The sequence below is a fragment of the Mya arenaria genome, chromosome 10, assembly GCF_026914265.1.
Source record: "Mya arenaria isolate MELC-2E11 chromosome 10, ASM2691426v1".
NCBI classification, from domain to species: domain Eukaryota; kingdom Metazoa; phylum Mollusca; class Bivalvia; order Myida; family Myidae; genus Mya; species Mya arenaria.
Window position 1 is genome coordinate 73,407,813 of NC_069131.1, and position 18,810 is coordinate 73,426,622.

The window sequence follows — 18,810 nt, forward strand, 5'->3', positions numbered from 1 at the left end:
AAAGCAAATAAAGTAAGAAACTCTGCAATCAACATTCCATTGAAAAATGTTACATTATATATTATATTCTTTCATGCAAAATATACTTAGTATTTTGCATTACATATATTTGTATCATTTTCTTTATTATTAAAGAATAATATGCCATTAAAAATAGTGTGTAATTGATAACAAGCTGTACATGCTTTCTTTACTAAATAAACTGTAGACTCTATGTTATGTTATGTTATGCCATATGTTTGTGACATGAATAATGTGTGTTTGTTGTCGTCTTTGAATGTCTCCGTTGAGTGTCTGCTATAAGGATTTGCTCAGGATGTGTGTGTATATATGTACCTAACCAGGGGTGTAGCTAGCCCTCGATATATGTGGATTCATAATTTTGCAAGAGGAATCAGGGCGCATGCCCCCTCGGAAAATATTGAAAACCAAGGTGCAATCTGGTGCATTCTGAGGTGCTTTATTTAGTACTATAAAATGGACAGTTTTAGTGTCATATAGTCAAGTATGCATACTGCATTTTTGACTGATTTTTCCTTGTCAGAATCATGTGGATTCATCCTCGTACTTGCGTATAGGCAGCTACGCACCTGCTATATATAACTACCTACAGCTACCACGAGTTATCATATATATTAACATAATCTTGCGAGACTTTGGCGAGTATTTATATTTCGTGGACGATTTGAACAAACATTGAGTAATGATTACGAATGTCAGATTCATATTATCACATACACATACACACATATATATATATGTATGTATATACAATTTGCATAGCCAATGTATCAATTTGACCGATGGGAAATAAATAATAAACAAATATGAGTTATAAGTGTGTTAATAGTGATATAACTATATTACAAGTTAAAGAAAGTATATGTATCTCAGTGCTTTGTGATTACTTTGTTCCGTAATTAAGTAATAAGCAGAAAAGAATATTGACACAATTATCACGCTGACGATGTGGAATTGACAGTCCTGCATATGCTCTACATTTGAAATAGGAGCATTTTCATTTTACTGGCCATGTCTACAGTTGTTTGCCCTGATTTGTTAATACATGATAAGTGTTCACTCCATGACACATTATTTAAACATAGAGGATTTTAGACTTCGCCAAATTTCCTCACTAACTTGGCGCTAATTATAGGTTCCATATATGCACCGTCATTGTGACGACATGTGTTTGTTTTTTTTTCTTCAAATAAGCTATATGCTAGCCTTTACACTTGATTTACATCCTAGAAAAAGTAGTTAGTGTTATACATGTAACACAGTCTGAACGATTGAGCGGACAAACAGGCAACTGGAGAAGCAATGCATTATGATATGTTTCTGATTTAAGCGAGAAAGCTGTCAGTCGATTGCAATATTATAAGTGACCCAAACTGTATGGTTACTGGTAAGTTTATGTCATTACCTAAGATAAGGTGATGTAAATTGAGTGTTTTAATACAATGAGCTAAGTGATAAACCTTTGTACTAGGATATACAATGTATGAACATTGCTTTTGTCTCGCAAGTGTATTGCTAGTGTTATGTGAAGACCGATATTGGATGAGCACTTTGTCTTGTTTTCAATCGGTAGTACGTAAATAAAGGCAGTGTCTTTTAGTCAACATATTTCTATAATCTGCTTAATTATCCATGATTATCTATCCCCTCGGCTCCTCACCAATTCTAAAATAAGATAATTCGCCTTAGTGTCAAATTCACATTCACGTGCAACCTCATGAACGTATCTGAATCAAGTGTTATTTTCGTTTGCATTATTTTAAACCGCATAACATCAAGTGTCCCAACCCCGGCGTAATAATCATTTTAACATGACATGTCAAAATGTAGATCTGTCGATACCTGATTTCGATTTGCGGTACTAAAGTATGTAGGCCAACAGTCTAAAAGCAACAAAGCATTACATATATATGCCCCCATTTTAGGCATTAAAAACTTGAAAATAAAAATAAATCATATACACAGTGTGTGTATACCACGTGATAAATTACGTCATATATGCTACGTCGGAAGGCAACATTTTGCTTAAAATAAATACTTAAATCAAAGATAACTTTTCTTTTTACTACACCATTTTAAATAAAACAAAGGGCAATTTATGCCGCTTAAAGAGCTCGGCCTTCGTTTAATTACCGAAGTTTGATAAGGTGATAAGCTTCATCAAACACTTCGACAAACCTGTTTCCAAAATAATGTTTTGACAGTGCTCCGTCAGATGGTCGTATTGTGAAAAGGTTTGTTGAAGTGTTTTAAGAAACTCAACTCCCAATCAAAATCTGGTAAAAGACAGAGGCGGAGCCCCGTAAGTGGCGTAAACTGTGTTATGTTTCATTTAAAATGGTGAAAAATAGTGAGGTTATCTTTAATTAAAGTCTTCATTCGAAGCAAAATGTTGCCTTCCGACATAGCATTTATGAGGCAATTTATCACGTGGTATACACACACTGTATAACACGATTCGTAAAATAATGTTTAATTTCTATAGACCTATTGTTCCTCAAATTAAATTATCGTGTAATGTTTTATGCTTCTACAAACATTAATTACTACGACTATGCCACAATCAGTATATTACTATCCACAGTACAGTACTTTCTAGTATACGGCTATACCCAGTCCACAACAATACTCTACCCAGTCCATATACTGCGAACATATCAAGACTGTATCTGGATAAGGAGCAACTTTTCACCGACAAAATTTGGCATATAACTAGCTTTTGAGAAAATGAATAATTCGTACAGTTCAGAATTTCATGTTATTGGTCAGTATAATTCAAATTCAGAGAAAATGAAATAAAAAACGAGACTGCTTATAAACAAATCTGGGACTTATCGCATGTAAGATAAAGCATATCACGATTACAATCAATATATTTTATCATTTAGAGAGAGAGAGAGAGAGAGAGAGAGAGAGAGAGAGAGAGGGGAGCTAAGAGAGCAAGTGAACAAATACACAAATAACTACTGTGTTTACATTCGTATATTGCTGGCACAGATGACATAATAAATCGAAAAGCTTTATTGATATTTTCATTCATTATGATAGTAGAGCGAAAAGTAATCTATATCTTGAAACGAGACTAGTTTACCGCAATTTACATTCGATACAGCGTATCGTTACAACGCAACCTCAACTGTACACATCGAATGGTCGAGAGCAGTCATTTGGTGTTTGATTGAAACCGATAAAAGAATATTTAAATACAACAAAAAATATTTTTATATTTCGTTTGTCATTCATTTTCACACAAATGTGTTCACTAAACCAAATGATTCATGGTCTTTTTTATAGTATTGGTTTGGAATATAAACAACATTAGAAAAGGTATCTCTTCGCTAAAGTGAATTGACCGAATTGCACTCGAAAAAGCAGCGCTTTCACGACCCCCCAACACTATAAATGGTATGAAAGTTCCAACTGTGTTCTTAACATTTAATAACATTTTAGCAACATTTGAAAACAAGATATACGTTTTTATGCGAAAAAACATATTAGTTGAACGTCATCAATAAGTTTTCGATAAAATTACGCAATCCCAAGAAGGAGTTAAAACAGTCTGGTAAAACTATTTAAACAATCATATTAAAATATCTTATCACAAAACATAACTGCAGATCCAGTCATAGAGCATTTTAATGATCCCGACGTGGGATTAATTGTAATAGTCAAGGCTTTTCAGAAAATATTAAAGCCCCGGGTCCTGGTAAATATAACTTCTATTGAAATAAAATTTGAACACTTCTTCCGTTTAAATTATATTTGCATTAAAACAAAAATAAAACTTAGGGGCCGACATGTATCTGTTGAAAATCAGTATTATAAAGGGGCCGAAAAGTCTCGAGTCAAAATATTTACGTGGCGGAAATGGCAGGGCCGAAATGTCTTAGAGGCCGATTTGATAACGGCCCGATTTGTCTCACTCCCAATAAATCTGCCCAGTAAACTGTTGACTGCTACCTTACACATGTGCAAATGTAAACAAACAAACGTGTTAACATTGCACAATATTATAAATCAACACATTTGAATATAAAGTTACAAAGTTTTTTGTTCGATACCTAAGTAAACAATTATGGCGGAAAAACGCGACAGAGATTCTGACAATACAAAAGACTCTGAGAAAGAAACCGTCGAAAAACATCCTCGCCTGGACAAGAATCAGGACGTAGCTGAGCCTGAGGATGATGAACGTTACGACGACGGTGGAGGCGGCGACACCGAAAATATCTACGGCAAATACGAGTGTAAGTTTTCTGATGTGTGTTGTTAAGTGCAATTTCGTTGTTGTTATTGTACATTATTTCGGACAGTTTCATTTCGGATAATATCCTGCTGATAGTATCCTGCAGACACCAGGATGTATGAACTACATGTACATGTATGAGTATGATGCAGAGCCATATTTTTGGGGTGTTTATCATTTCATGGGACATGTTACAACAACTTATTATGATTCCATGACAATATTTTCACATCCTTAACATAAAGCTATCTTCTGTGGTTAAATAAGGAAAGGGAGGAATATTTACATTTTCTGAAGAATTTTCACTCCCGGTTCAAACATGAATAAATTCAATATAAATGAGAATCATACTCATAAACCACTTTCAGTTCAAAGAATATTCCAAACTACATCTAACAAATACATGTACATCAATTTTACCGGTTAATCCAAACAGTAGCAGAAATCTGCTGGTCTGCATGAGGGCAGAAGGTTGCCATCAAGAAGGACAGGGTGCTGCACCATATACATGTAACTCTAGCCAAAACCCTATATAATTAAATAGATTCATTTTGTTGACTGCATGATACGCCAGTGTTCATTAAACTGTTTTATGGTAATGGTATGATCCCTCATTATTAACTTATTTGTTTTCTTTGTAGATCTGGATCATACGGCAGATGTACAGTAAGTTTTTGTTTCGTTATTCAATCTTTCAATTATTGATTTTTATTCCAATGTTTTTTTCTCTACCTTATATGGGCCCCGCCCTTAATTATTAAAGGCTAGAAGGAAACGCCACAAATCTGTAAAAATAATGTCAAATTTTGCATACATTTCCTCCACTGTTTTGTTTGTTCATTGAATATTATAATTATCTTCAAATAAGTGTATTTAAGCTACATCTAGAATACACTTTACAGCTACCACAATCAAAGCCCCATTTCTAGCATTTTTTTATAAGTACTGTTTAAATTTTTTTGGCTTTTCAGAATTTTGTTTCATTATTTTTACAAGTCAAAGTGCCTCTGCACCATTCTTAAAAAAGTTTAGAAAAAAATCTTGATATCATTGAATATAATGGCAGCTATAACCGAGCACATGTAGTTAGTCTAATTGTGTTGGCAATTTCATAAGAGAAAGCCCATGGTTTGATCTCCACTTTGAGTCTGGTATATGATTTGTACTGGTTATCACCCTGGCATACAAAATAGAAAGCGGTTGATTTTAAAACTGTACATATAACAGTTTGTTGCTCATTAGAGCTAATGTAATTTGTTTGTTTCTGGGATGTTTAATAAATCTTACCAATTAACTTTTTATCTATGAAATGTTAAACATGGACTAATGACCTGTTGAGTATTTATTATAAAAAGGCTTCTGTCATTGAAATGACACTTATGTAGCTAAATTTCAATTGCTTTATTACACAATCATGCCAGTATCTTCAATGGTGTGAAATTTAAGGTAAAGAATAGACTATCGAAGGGAATGGCGAGTGGTAAGTGTATCAGAATCTGGTGAATTCGGGTCCTGGGTTCAATTCCTGCATCATGGAGCTTTTTTCTCGTTAACACACAGGTATGGTAAATAGTTTGAACCACTTATTTTTTTGATGATTCTTAAGGCCTGGGCCCTGTTTCATTAATATTCCTTAGCTCAGCACCCGTAAAGTTATTTGCAGAATCTAAACAATAAATATTGTTATGATATTTACACCAAAAACAAGGTACAGACAGGAAATACATGATTTTAAGGCTGACCATTTTGATTGAAAAGGGTCTAATTCGAGTTACCTGACAGACTGTGTTTTTTCACCCACAACCGTTTTTGTTTTCAATTTTAATTATTTTTGAAATATATATATATATTTATAAGTTTGTGTTTATGTATTTGCTGATCCAAATGGCTCCAAAGTCATTCGCATCCTAATATGAATATGAAACTTACGTTTAGTTGAAAGGCGAATATATTTAAAGTTACCGTTTGCCATGCAAAAAACAACAACAACGCCTACCGACAAATATTTTTTCGGGCAGTTACCAGAGACAAACTAACTTTTTAGGCCTTTTTAAATTGCATATAGTTATATTAATCACTTCATATATAAACGTCTTCAGAGCATTTGCTAACAGCAAGTTCTATTTATTTATTTTTCATTTACAGGCTACATGCTTGGGGAGATTCACTAAAGGAAGCCTTCGAACAGGTAAAAAAAACATTCCAGTAATCAATCCTATTATAGCTACATTTGCCATAGAGAAATCTTAATGTTCATATTAAATGTATAAGCGGCAAAGGGGTTATGACATCATTGTTGATTTAAATATTGCATTTTGATATTAATAGTGCAGCAACAATCTTTACCAGTCACATGTTTTATTATCTGATGTTATAATTATCTGAAATTCTTTAATGTAAACATATGTCGTTAAAAATCGTTCCCTTACAATAAAAACTCAGCTGTAGATTATTTTACTATAATTTATTCAAGGTAAAAAAATATTTGGAATGTAAATATATAAAGGATTGATTGCTTTTACTGTGTGTTTATGCTGTTTGAATTCAAGAATAAGCATGCTTACAAAATTCCCACTTTCTCTCCTGCTGTCATACAGCATGGGCAGGCTTGCAAACTTCCTAAGAAGCACTAGCAACTTCATAGTATTTGCCTGCATGCCCTCCTGCATTTGAAAAATAACAAAGAAGCGCTAGCGCGCTACATGAAATATGCTCACAGTCCCTTGTGTATGGGCAAGCATGCAAGTTTTCCAAGAAGCTCTAGCAGACTTCATAAAATTTGCTTACGGGCACTTCTGTCTTAGGTAAATAGCACAAACAAATTGGATTAACCGTTAACACATCATTATGATGAAATGTTGACATTGTGTGTGATGAAGTTTTTCCCAAATATATAAACCTTCTCAGTGTATTTCTTAGAATGACTGTAAATATTTTCAATCAGAATATAAGAATTCAAACATTTTCACTGAATTGTTGCATAGCAACTGCAGAATGCATTTTGGTAGCCTCCCTGCATGCATTGGCCGGGTCTGATCATATAAACGAACACATACCTGGCCTCAATGTCACAAAAAAAGTACTTATGTCTATTCTCAATCTCAACTCATTTTACCATATAACTTTATAACATGATTAAAATTTCAACTTGTTTATCAATTTTAAAATGTTGATACACATTTTTGGTCAATATTTTATAGAAAACTAATTCTAGAGCAAATATTTTACAAAATGTGTCCAATAAATTATTTTTGAGTTATAAATCAAATTGGGGCCTTAAATGATTTTATAAATCATAGGTTGTTCAGGCAGATGATGGTCTGATCTTATTAATCATAGGTTGCTCAGGCAAAAGATGATCTGATCTTATTAAATATAGGTTGTTCAGGCAAATGATGATCTGATCTTATTAATCATAGGTTGTTCAGGCAAATGATGATCTGATCATATTTATCATGTTGTTCAAGCAAATGATGATCTGATCATATATGCCATAGATGATCTGATCTTATTTATCATATTAAGTTGTTTAGGCAAAAAAAGATCTGTTCTTATTTATCATAGGCTGTTCAGGCAAATGATGATCTGATCATATTTATCATAGATTGTTCAAGCAAATGATGATCTGATCATATTTGTCATAGATGATATGATCTTATTTATCATAGGTTGTTTAGGCAAAAAATAATCTGATCTGATCTTATTTATTGTAGGTTGTTCACACATATGCTGATCATATCTTATTTATTGTAGGTTGTTCACACATATGGTGATCTGATCTTATTTATTGTAGGTTGTTTACTCATATGCTGATCATATCTTATTTATTGTAGGTTGTTGCACATATGGTGATCTGATCTTATTTATTGTAGGTTGTTCAATCATACATATGGTGATCTGATCTTAATTATTGTAAGTTGTTCACACAAATGGTGATCTGATTTTATTTACTGTAGGTTGTTCAGGCAATGTTCAACTACATGACAACAGATTTCTCCACTGTGGAAATGACTGAAGAGCAAGAGGTTGAGGCAGAAGGTATGTAATCATGGTAACCATTTCAGGCTACTAGGATTTGACCTGCACATACTATTAAAAATGTCTGTTTTTCCAAAAAAATAGTTGCAGTATTGTCATTAAGTCTTGGTGTTGCAAAAACCTTTCACCTGGGCCTTAACTTTTTCATATGAAATGTTTGAGATTGTGTACAACTGCATGGTTTTATGTTTGTGAGTGTGTACAACTGTGTGGTTTTATGTTTGTGAGTGTGTATAACTGTGTGGTTTTATGTTTGTGAGTGTGTATAACTGCGTGGTTTTATGTTTGTGTGTGTGTATAACTGTGTGGTTTTATGTTTGTGAGTGTGTATGACTGCGTGGTGTTATGTTTGTGAGTGTGTACGACTGCGTGTTTTTATGTTTGTGAGTGTGTACGACTGTGTGGTTTTATGTTTGTGAGTGTGTATGACTGCATGGTTTTATGTTTGTGAGTGTGTACAACTGCTTGGTTTTATGTTTGCAAGTGTGTACGAGTGTGGTGTTATGTTTGTGAGTGTGTACAACTGCGTGGTTTTATGTTTGTGAGTGTGTACAACTGCGTGGTTTTATGTTTGTTAGTGTGTATGACTGCGTGGTTTTATGTTTGTGAGTGTGTACAACTGGTGGTTTTATGTTTGTGAGTGTGTACAACTGCATGGTTTTATGTTTGTGAGTGTGTACAACTGTGTGGATTTATGTTTGTGAGTGTATACGACTGTGTTGTTTTATGTTTGTGAGTGTGTACAACTGTGTGGTTTTATGTTTAGGAATGTGTATGACTGTGTGGTTTTATGTTTGTGAGTGTGTATGACTGCGTGGTTTTATGTTTGTGAGTGTGTACAACTGCGTGGTTTTATGTTTGTGAGTGTGTACAACTGCGTGGTTTTATGTTTGTGAGTGTGTATGACTGTGTGGTTCCATGTTTGTGAGTGTGTACAACTGCGTGGTTTTGTGTTTGTTAATGTGTACAACTGCGTGGTTTTATGTTTGGGAGTGTGTATAACTGTGTGGTTTTATGTTTGTGAGTGTGTACAACTGTGTGGATTTATGTTTGTGAGTGTATACGACTGTGTTGTTTTATGTTTGTGAGTGTGTACAACTGTGTGGTTTTATGTTTAGGAATGTGTATGACTGTGTGGTTTTATGTTTGTGAGTGTGTACGACTGTGTGGTTATATGTTTGTGAGTGTGTACGACTGTGTGGTTTTATGTTTGTAAGTGTGTACGACTGTGTGGTTTTCTTGCGAGTGTGTATGACTGCTTAGTTTTATGTTTGCGAGTTGGTACAACTGTGTGGATTTATGTTTGTGAGTGTGTATGACTGTGTGGTTTTATGTTTGTGAGTGTGTAAGACTGCAGGGTTCTATGTTTGCGAGTTGGTACAACTGTGTGGATTTATGTTTGTGAGTGTGTACGACTGTGTGGTTTTATGGTTGTGAGTGTGTACAACTGTATGGTTTTATGGTTGTGAGTGTGTACGACTGTGTGGTTTTCTTGCGAGTGTGTATGACTGCTTAGTTTTATGTTTGTGAGTTGGTATGACTGTGTGGTTTTATGTTTGCAAGTGTGAAAGACTGCATGTTTTTATGTTTGGGAATGAGTACGACTGCATGGTTATATGTTTGCGAGTGTGAAAGACTGCTTGGTGTTATGTTTGCCAGTGTGGGAAATTTTAAGAAAATAAGTTATGTCATGGTAACTTTAGAGGCAAATAGTTATGCCATTGTAATGCTTTGAGCAAACTATTTTTTAATGGTGAACTTTTGAGCAAACTGGGAAATCAAGTTTGTTTAGTGATTTAATGCTTACGAAATGAGTACGGTAACCGTCATTGCTAAGAATATGAGGAAAAATAAAGTTTTTTTTATGAAAATAATTATTAACTGGAGAGATCATAAAGTCTATTTCATAATTAAAATAGAAAGAAATAGTGGATGTTTGTTGCATTTTGGTAAAATTACAAAAGTGATTTCACTGATAAAAGAAAGAAATGTTTTCAGGTGTGAAAACATAATTTTCTTCGATCACAAGTAAAATAAAAAATTATCTTACACCAAAGTCAACAGATTTTCAGTTAAATATAAATAACAGTTTGTTTCTTATTTTGTAGGCGATGACATGGAATCACTTCTATTTCACTTCATGGATGAATGGCTTTTCGCATTCTGTGCTGAACCCTACTTTATCGCCAGGGTATTGCATTTTAAAGCTGCACTCTCACAGATATACCATTTTTACAACTTTCTATATTTTTTATCATTGAAGGAGCAAATATTTGGGTAAATATCTACAAACCAATGATATACTACTCAAAATTTGATAGGAATCATGTTTTTTTTAATATTAAGTACATATGTATTTCAAGAAAACAATATATCAATACTAAATGTTATCAAATGGCATTGTTTCAGGTTTGAAATGTCATAAGATATCAGTACCAAAACCATTCCGTTCAAGCGTAATGGACTCCTAAACATGATAGGGGTCAAAAGCAGGCATATATCAGGTTGTCAACAAATTTTGAAAGTCAACAGAATATCTTTGAACTTTTCTTAAACCAATGTTAGTAGCGTGTGTGATGTCCACTAGCGTTAATAACAGCTTGACATCGCCTGTTGCTGATAAGCCTTCGGAGCAGTTGCTGAGGGACTCTGGCCTATTCCTCCTGAAGCGCTGTTCTGAGCTGAGGAACCGTTGTTGGCTGGACCGGACGAGCAGAAACAGCTTTCTGAAGCATGTCCCAGGCATGCTCGATTGGGTTCATGTCAGGGGAACGAGCTGGCCAGTCGTGATGTTTGCTCTGTGTGGGCGCGCATTATCATCCATAAGAATGAAATCAGGACCGATTGCACCTGCATACGGTCAAACCTAAATGTCCAGGATTGCAAGTTACAATAACGAACGGCCGTCAACATACCGTTTTCAATTATGTGTAAGACTGTTTTCCCGTGCATGCTGATTCCGTCCCATACCATGACTGAGCCCTAGCCATAACGGTCATGTTCGGCGACACAAACGGGAGCAAAATGTTCATGACGTCCCCTCCACACTCTGGAATGTCGATCTGTAAAGTCAATACAAAACTTTGACTCTTCTGTAAAAAGCACTGGTCCATTCGTTTAACGTCCATCCTAGTGTTGACGTGCCCAGTCCAAACACTCCTGGATGTGGTATTGGGTCAATGGGATGCGAATTGCCGGTCGTCGTGCCATCAAGCCAGCACTATGCACACGATTTCTGATTGTTTGTGTTGAAACTCTTACGTTTGTGGCGTTCTGGAAGTCACTACGTAACGACGTGGCGTTACAAAAGCGGTTATGTCTGGCTAAAACTGCAATGTAACGATCCTGAACGTCAGATGTAGCCTTTGCACGACCACCACCATGTCGATGTTGAGCATTTCCATTCATTTGTTAACGATTCCACATCCTGTAAACTACTCTTTGTGACACATTCAGGTGTTCTGCCACAGTCCTCTGAGATAACCCTGCCTCCAGCATTTCAATGCCAACATGCATTTCGTTTTGGCATTTTGACCACAATGTGGTAAATGGTCGGGGAAAAATCGAATACACGATGCGAAAAACAAGAAATGACCACATTTTTAAGTTGTTACATGTATGCCAAAACGCCTTATTTCGTGGGTATGCAGTTTTCCGTGCCGCCCGTGGACGCGCTGGTAGCAATACAATCAAAATCATCAAAAATTCTAGAGGCACGAAGGGATAAAACTAATTCTTTGAAATTAAATAAGCATGCTTATTTGGTTAAGTTTTTACAAATAACTAATCAAGTGATCCTTATCAAATTTTGAGTACAGGTAGTATATAAGATTGCTGACAAAAAATCAGATCGCAGATTTTTATATTTCCGTTCGAAAATTAATGTTTTATGGCTTAAACCGTTACTAACGGTTTAAGAAAAAGCATAAAACATCAATTTTTGAACTTATATATAAAAGCCTTTGATCTATTTTTTGTCAGCAGTCTAATATAACTGGTTTCAAAGGATTTTCGCAAAAATTGGCTCGTTCCAAGAATTTTTTTAAAAAAGGTTGTCAAACATTCAACCTGTGAGAGTGCAGCTTTAACAACAAATACTTGTATAAATTCATATCTAGACATTTTAAATAATTGAAGCCTGTTGAAATCATTTAATATTTTAAAATATATTTAAAATTTATTCTCTGCTGAACGTTACTTTATGACAAGGGTAAAGCTGACTTGACTAAAACTAACAAATACAATCATGTAATTTTTAATTTTTAATGATTAGTGGTTATGTTATTGTTGATCTTGTAATCTTTGAATACAGTTCATGATTTTAAAATTATGATATAATAGTCAAAACGATCAAGTCTTTATAAACAATCAAGTCTATATACATTGTAGAATTTAATGTATTTTATGTGAAACATTTAATATAGTATCGGGTTATAACCATGTTAAGTATGAGCTCTTGAAGTGTTTTAAAAGCTGAAAAGCTTTTTATTCAGGTTAACATTTAATTTATCTGGAGAAATGCACATTATTATCTTGTTACTATACATCAAGGAACAGCATTTTTTTCATTTCAGAAAATTGAGATTACAGAAATGGATTTGGAAAATTTTAAAATCAAGTCTAAAGGGTAAGTAAACTTTCAAGAAATATTTGCTTCACTATCAGCAGCCAATGGAACAAAACTTGGATAAGTTGTCCACAAGTTATCTTTAGGCAAGTTTGCACATTGAAATGATTTGATTGGTTAATATTTTCTTTTCGATAAATATTGACCAATCAATAACTATGCTGGCTAACTCTTCCCTTTTTTGACAAGTTTTGTAACTCAAGCTTAAATTTTATAAGATTGATGGCACTTTATAATCAGAAAAAATCAGTAAATGATCAATTAACCTAATATCAGAACATGGACAGTTTTCAAAGGATTTGTTTTGGACTTAAAGATGCACTCTTACTCCCAGATAAAATTTACCACAGTAAATGATATTGTTTTAATATTCCAAAAAGGATAAATACATGTCGAAAACAATGGCACTTTTGAACGTGTGTTTTTTATGATAAAAGTGTTATTTCAATGGGGTATAATAACAATGGCTCTTATGAAGGATACTGAGTTTAACTTGGAAGAAATTAGCATAAACACGGTATTTCTACCTTATGAGACTATGGTTGACCACAGTAAATCTTTTAGCAATCTCCAATCATTTAATATTTTTGCGCTTCCTGCTATTAAATACACGGTTACAATCTTGTTATCAGAAATGATTTTTTTCCATAAATGCATTATTTAGTAAGTAGATCAAGTTTTATCAGTCAAAATTGATGTTTGTTTTACATGTGTATGTACTGATTTTGAATAAGAGTGTCCCTTTAACAATCAACATAGTTCTGGCAATGTGAACATGTGTGTAGTACAAGGATCATATCCCTTTGACCCATTATTACCATATTGCCTTTCTTGATTACAAAAAAGAAAATGCTTCAGCACAAAATGATGAAATAAAGAAATGTTTGATTCATGTACATTACTAAAACGATAACTCTGTGATCCACTTTTCCATTACTGTCACCCTAATTGTCTCCCTTGAAATAAAGAGTTTTAGCCAATTAACTTACTCTAAGTTAGAACTGTATGTCTTCTGTTTTAATTGAAACTATATAATTCAATGCTCCAGCCAGGATTTGAAAAGGGCAGGGTGCTAGGTCAGAAAGGGTTCTTTTGATGCGCATTAAACAAATCTTAATGGGGCATTTGCAAGGGTCAATTTTCAATGCATATTGTGTGTATTTTGTAACTACTTTCAATACTAATAGTTTGTTATGAATACCTCAGGTTTAAAATATCTTAACTGAAATGTCAAAATTGTGTATATTTATTATTCTTATTTCTGATAATTGACTTGACAATATGTCCAATATATTTATTGTAAATATCAAATCAAGTCCATAATCATCAAAGGCGGCTCTGTCAAACAAAAGGGCACAGGGTAAATATTTAAAAGGCAACAGAGTGCCAGAAAAAGGGCAGCTGGGTGATGAAAAAGGACAGCAGGGTGCCAGGAAAGGGCAGCAGAGTGCCAGAAAAGGGCAGCCGGGTGCTGAAAAAGGACAGCAGGGTGCTGAAAAAGGACAGCAGAGTGCCAGAAAAGGGCAGCAGGGTGCCAGAAAAGGGCAGCAGGGTGCTGAAAAAGGACAGCAGAGTGCCAGAAAAGGACAGCAGGGTGCTGAAAAAGGACAGCAGAGTGCCAGAAAAGGACAGCAGGGTGCCAGAAAAGGGCAGCAGGGTGCTGTAAAAGGACAGCAGAGTGCCAGAAAAAGGGCAGCAGGGTGCTGAAAAAGGGCAGCAGGGTGATGAAAAGGACATCAGGGTGCCAGAAAAAGGCAGCAGGGTGCCAGATAAGGGCAGCAGGGTGCCAGAAAAGGGCAGCAGGGTGCTCCCCCTGCTATTTAGTCTTAGCTGTAGCACTGCTTATAATAAGATTATAACATATTTTACATATTTGGCTAACATATTAAGGTAATAATAATTCAAGTTTACAGCATGATTCAATGTGCTCTTTTCTCCCCTAGCACCCAGTCCTTCTTCTGCAGCATCCTGTCCCTCTTATGCAGCACCCGGTCCTTTTTTTAAATTAGGCTAAAACCATAAAGACAAGATTAAAACTTTAAGGAAATATCAGGAAAATGGATGTGCTGTTTTTCTTTTTCCCTACTTTGGTCATGAAAACTCTCATAATTTTCCTTCTATTTTGAAAAGAACCCTTCTGCTTTTTTCTACATTTCTATGGGCAGCGCTGGAAAGTCTGCAAAAACTTGTTTCACAGATGATAATATCTTAAGTAAAAACAAAACGTAAAATAAGTGAAATATCTTGTTGACAATTCATCCATTTTTAGCTTGACTATTCGAATAATAGGTGAGCTATACTACTCGCCCTGGCGTCGGCTTTGGTGTCCGGTTAAAGTTTTAGGGCAAGTTGGGATTTTCACTTATAAGTCCAATACCCTTCATTCAATTGACTTAATACTTAACACAGTTGTTCAGGGCCATCACATGATGAGGTTAGATAACTCCATATTATTCTTTACACAGATTATGGCGCATGATTGACTATGGAACTTAGGTTAAAGGTTTAGGGCATGTATTTATTAATAACTTCTATACCCTTTGTTCAATTGACTTAATACTTCACACAGTTTTTCAGGACCATCATACAATGAGGTTACATAACCCCATATTATCCTTAATACAAGTTATGGCCCCTGATTGACTTAGGTTAAAGTTTTAGGGCAGGTTAAAGTTTTAGGGCAAGTTGGGATATAACTCCAAGTCCTTAATACAAGTTATGGCCCCTGATTGACTTAGGTTAAAGTTTTAGGGCAGGTTAAAGTTTTAGGGCAAGTTGGGATATAACTCCAAGTCCTTAATACAAGTTATGGCCCCTGATTGACTTAGGTTAAAGTTTTAGGCAAGTAAAAGTTAAGGGCAAGTTGGGATTTTAATAAAAACAATTTATACCGTTCATTCAATACACTTAATAAAATTCAAAATTATTTACGACCATCTTACAACAAAAAACATGAATCCATTTTAACCCTAAATACAAATTATGGCCCTTGATTTTTTTTTTCATATTTGTATATTCTTAACCACATTTTCATAATGGGAAATCAAGTTATTTGAATGACTTGCGTCATTGTTCGGGCGGACTGGTGAGAGGGCAGAATCAAAGTCACCTTATCTATTCACTTCTAAGTCAAAGTGGCGTAGTCGAGCGCGCTGTCTTACGACGGCTCTTGTTATTGATAGAATGACTAGATTTTGCAAAGAAAAAAAAAATATGTAAAAAGAATTTAAGGTGTCCAATAATTATGTGACATTTGGATGTTTGGTGACACCGTCATATTTTGGTATCATTTGAAACCATTTTATGTGTACAGGATGCACATGTAAGTATTATCATAAGAAAATATTTCAAGCACGAGTTTAAGGCTTTAAAAGATTGTCAATTGGTCATGCAAAACTTATCTGTAATTTGTTTTTGGAAATTGAATCATCAGTAAGTACTTTCATTTCATATTTTTTCATTTACAAATATTATATAGGGTATTTAGCAATAATACAATTAACATTACTGACAATGGCATACAATGACAAGCTTATTGGTACATGGATTACCTTTATACTTACATTTTGTGAGGGTTTATAATAGAAAAACAATAATTTAAAAACTTTTTTTATTTTAAATATTAAAGCAGTAAAGTGGTCGCTTATGGTTGTTTTTATTTTTGTTTTTGAAAAGCCACCTTTGCTCATGCATCTTGGTGCCCACCCCTTTGACTGCTTTTGGGGGCTAACGTGGCCCCTTACCCCTCGCCAAAATGGTTTCAGCCCTTCAACTGCCTTGTTATTGACATTCCGTCACTCAAACACCACACGGGCTTAATAGCTATTCATTAATATATACTTTATTATACATTGATCCATGTATTGGTTTTGTGCTTTCAGGTATGGTGAGGAGTTTGACTTAGAAAAACATCCACAAGGCACTGAAGTAAAGGCAATCACATACTCCAACATGCAAATCTACGATAACGACAAGAAACACGAGGTGTTTGTTATCATTGATATATAACCATTACAAGGCAACTTATCATCTCGCGTTGGACCAGATATGTCAGATTACGGTGTTTGTTAAAGCTTGTATTATATTTAAGATCACTTATTGAATAAATCAATCACTTATTGAATTAATCATGGTATTTGAAAAATCAAACTCACTGTGTCTGAAGTGACCTATGAAAAAAATTGTTTTGAAATAAATAATATTGCTTCTTGGATTTACCCGTTGGAATAAGAGATCGTATAAAATGATTGTCGATAAGAAAGTCCTTAGATAGTGTTTTGAACGTGACACAAGTCTATAACATTGTTGATGTTTTACATTTGATATATTCATCATGACGTGGATCCATATTAAGTAACTTCTTGAGCCTGAGTAACAGAAAACTGAATTCTTAAATGCTTCAAAATATCTATTATATAACTTATGTTGACAAAAGATGTGTGCCTGGTTGTTGAACAGATTATTTGTTATGAATACATAGCATAAAACAACACAATTAAAACATTGCTATTCTGAGTCCCAAACTCAGACTTGGGACGTTAGTGTATCGGACCCGGTCGTTTATCATTGGTATTTGAGATAACTTAATGAACTTGAAGTGAGAGGGACTCGCTCATGTTTTGGACAAAAAATTACCGGTATATCCAAATTGCAGAAATTATACAATTATAGAATAGACAAAGTATTTCTGGGTTTACTGGGGTGTGAACCCTTGCCAGCCAGTAAAGCCAAGAAAAAAAACAACAGATGCCTTTACCACTAGGCCACCATTTACTTATTTAAAAGCGATGGATATTTTGACCTTTTAACAAAGCATTGATAACATAACAGGATAATTTCTTGCCACAACGATTCACTCATAGCTGTTATTATTGCTAATGAAAATTTTGGTATTCAAAGACGATATTTAAGCAAATATGAACATTTGCTGAAGGGTTTTAGGTTTTTATATCTAAGTTTAACACTCCTGATGATTTGCCGAACTTAATTTCGTCATACAAAAAAGTGCATTTAACAAAAATATGAGCAAGTCCCTTTAATATGTTTTTTTCATTTTTATTGCCTTATATATTTGATACCAAATGTATGTAAGATATTTTGTGTGAATTTTTAGTATTATCTAATACTGATATTTAAGGCATTATAATTATGTATATATGACTATTTTCCATGTTTGATATTTTAAATGATGCATATTGGTTTTTGACAAATAAATAATGATAATTTACTTTTTACCTTTGATGAAGGATTTATTTTAAGACCAACCTTGAAATTCAACTTGATCCAGTTATAAAAAAACCTTTCATTTTGAGCTGTCGTGATTGGTCGATTTTCGTCATACATTGTCCATCTTAAGGAGTGTGTAACCGTCATTTATGGTTTGCTGTATTTAGGGGCTCCGGACTGAGGAGGTTGGTAGCCGGTACGCAATCACTCAAAATATGACATTATTTGATAGGCCTCAAAATATTATAGTTATATTTGTTACGCAGGATTCTGGTAGAACATATATAGGACATTATGTGAGTGGTCATGACTACTCTTTTGATAATTTACTGTGGTAATTGTATAAAACATTGTTATATGATACTCTTTATTGATAACAGGATGTTAAAAGTTAATGTGAAGACCCTGCCTTCAACAGACTATTGCTGGACAGTACTTATAAGTAATGCACAAAGTGATGCGTTTGTATCTATTTACTTTGATTGAGTTTGACCTTTTCCGTTTCTCCTAAGACAATTCATACTGGTTACATCGAGCCAAACCGCCTTGATAACTTCGTGTTCGCCTCGTGTGCAGAAGGTGGCGGGTCCCAACCCCGGCCTCGTCAAACCGAAAGGCGTTCAAATATGGTACAAGTAACACCCTTGACGTC

At 34.5% G+C, this 18,810-nt stretch overlaps 1 protein-coding gene across 1 annotated transcript; it reads left to right on the forward strand.

Moving 5' to 3' along the window:
* Window positions 1–3,975: 3,975 nt before the first annotated feature.
* On the forward strand, window positions 3,976–18,159 carry LOC128206956 (protein archease-like). The gene is made up of 7 exons (XM_052909707.1): window positions 3,976–4,268; window positions 4,909–4,933; window positions 6,413–6,455; window positions 8,224–8,305; window positions 10,414–10,496; window positions 12,880–12,932; window positions 16,814–18,159. The coding sequence occupies exons 1-7, from the start codon at window positions 4,097–4,099 to the stop codon at window positions 16,938–16,940; spliced, it is 585 nt and encodes a 194-aa protein (XP_052765667.1). The 5' UTR covers window positions 3,976–4,096; the 3' UTR covers window positions 16,941–18,159.
* The last annotated feature ends 651 nt before the right edge of the window (window positions 18,160–18,810 follow it).

Excerpts from the sequence above, each read along its gene's own strand:
- LOC128206956 (XM_052909707.1), top strand. The coding sequence starts at position 4,097 with ATGGCGGAAAAACGCGACAGAGATTCTGACAATACAAAAGACTCTGAG. Across the intron at positions 8,306-10,413 it reads GCAAGAGGTTGAGGCAGAAG|GCGATGACATGGAATCACTT; the intron begins GTATGTAATCAT and ends CTTATTTTGTAG. Across the intron at positions 12,933-16,813 it reads TTTAAAATCAAGTCTAAAGG|GTATGGTGAGGAGTTTGACT; the intron begins GTAAGTAAACTT and ends TTGTGCTTTCAG.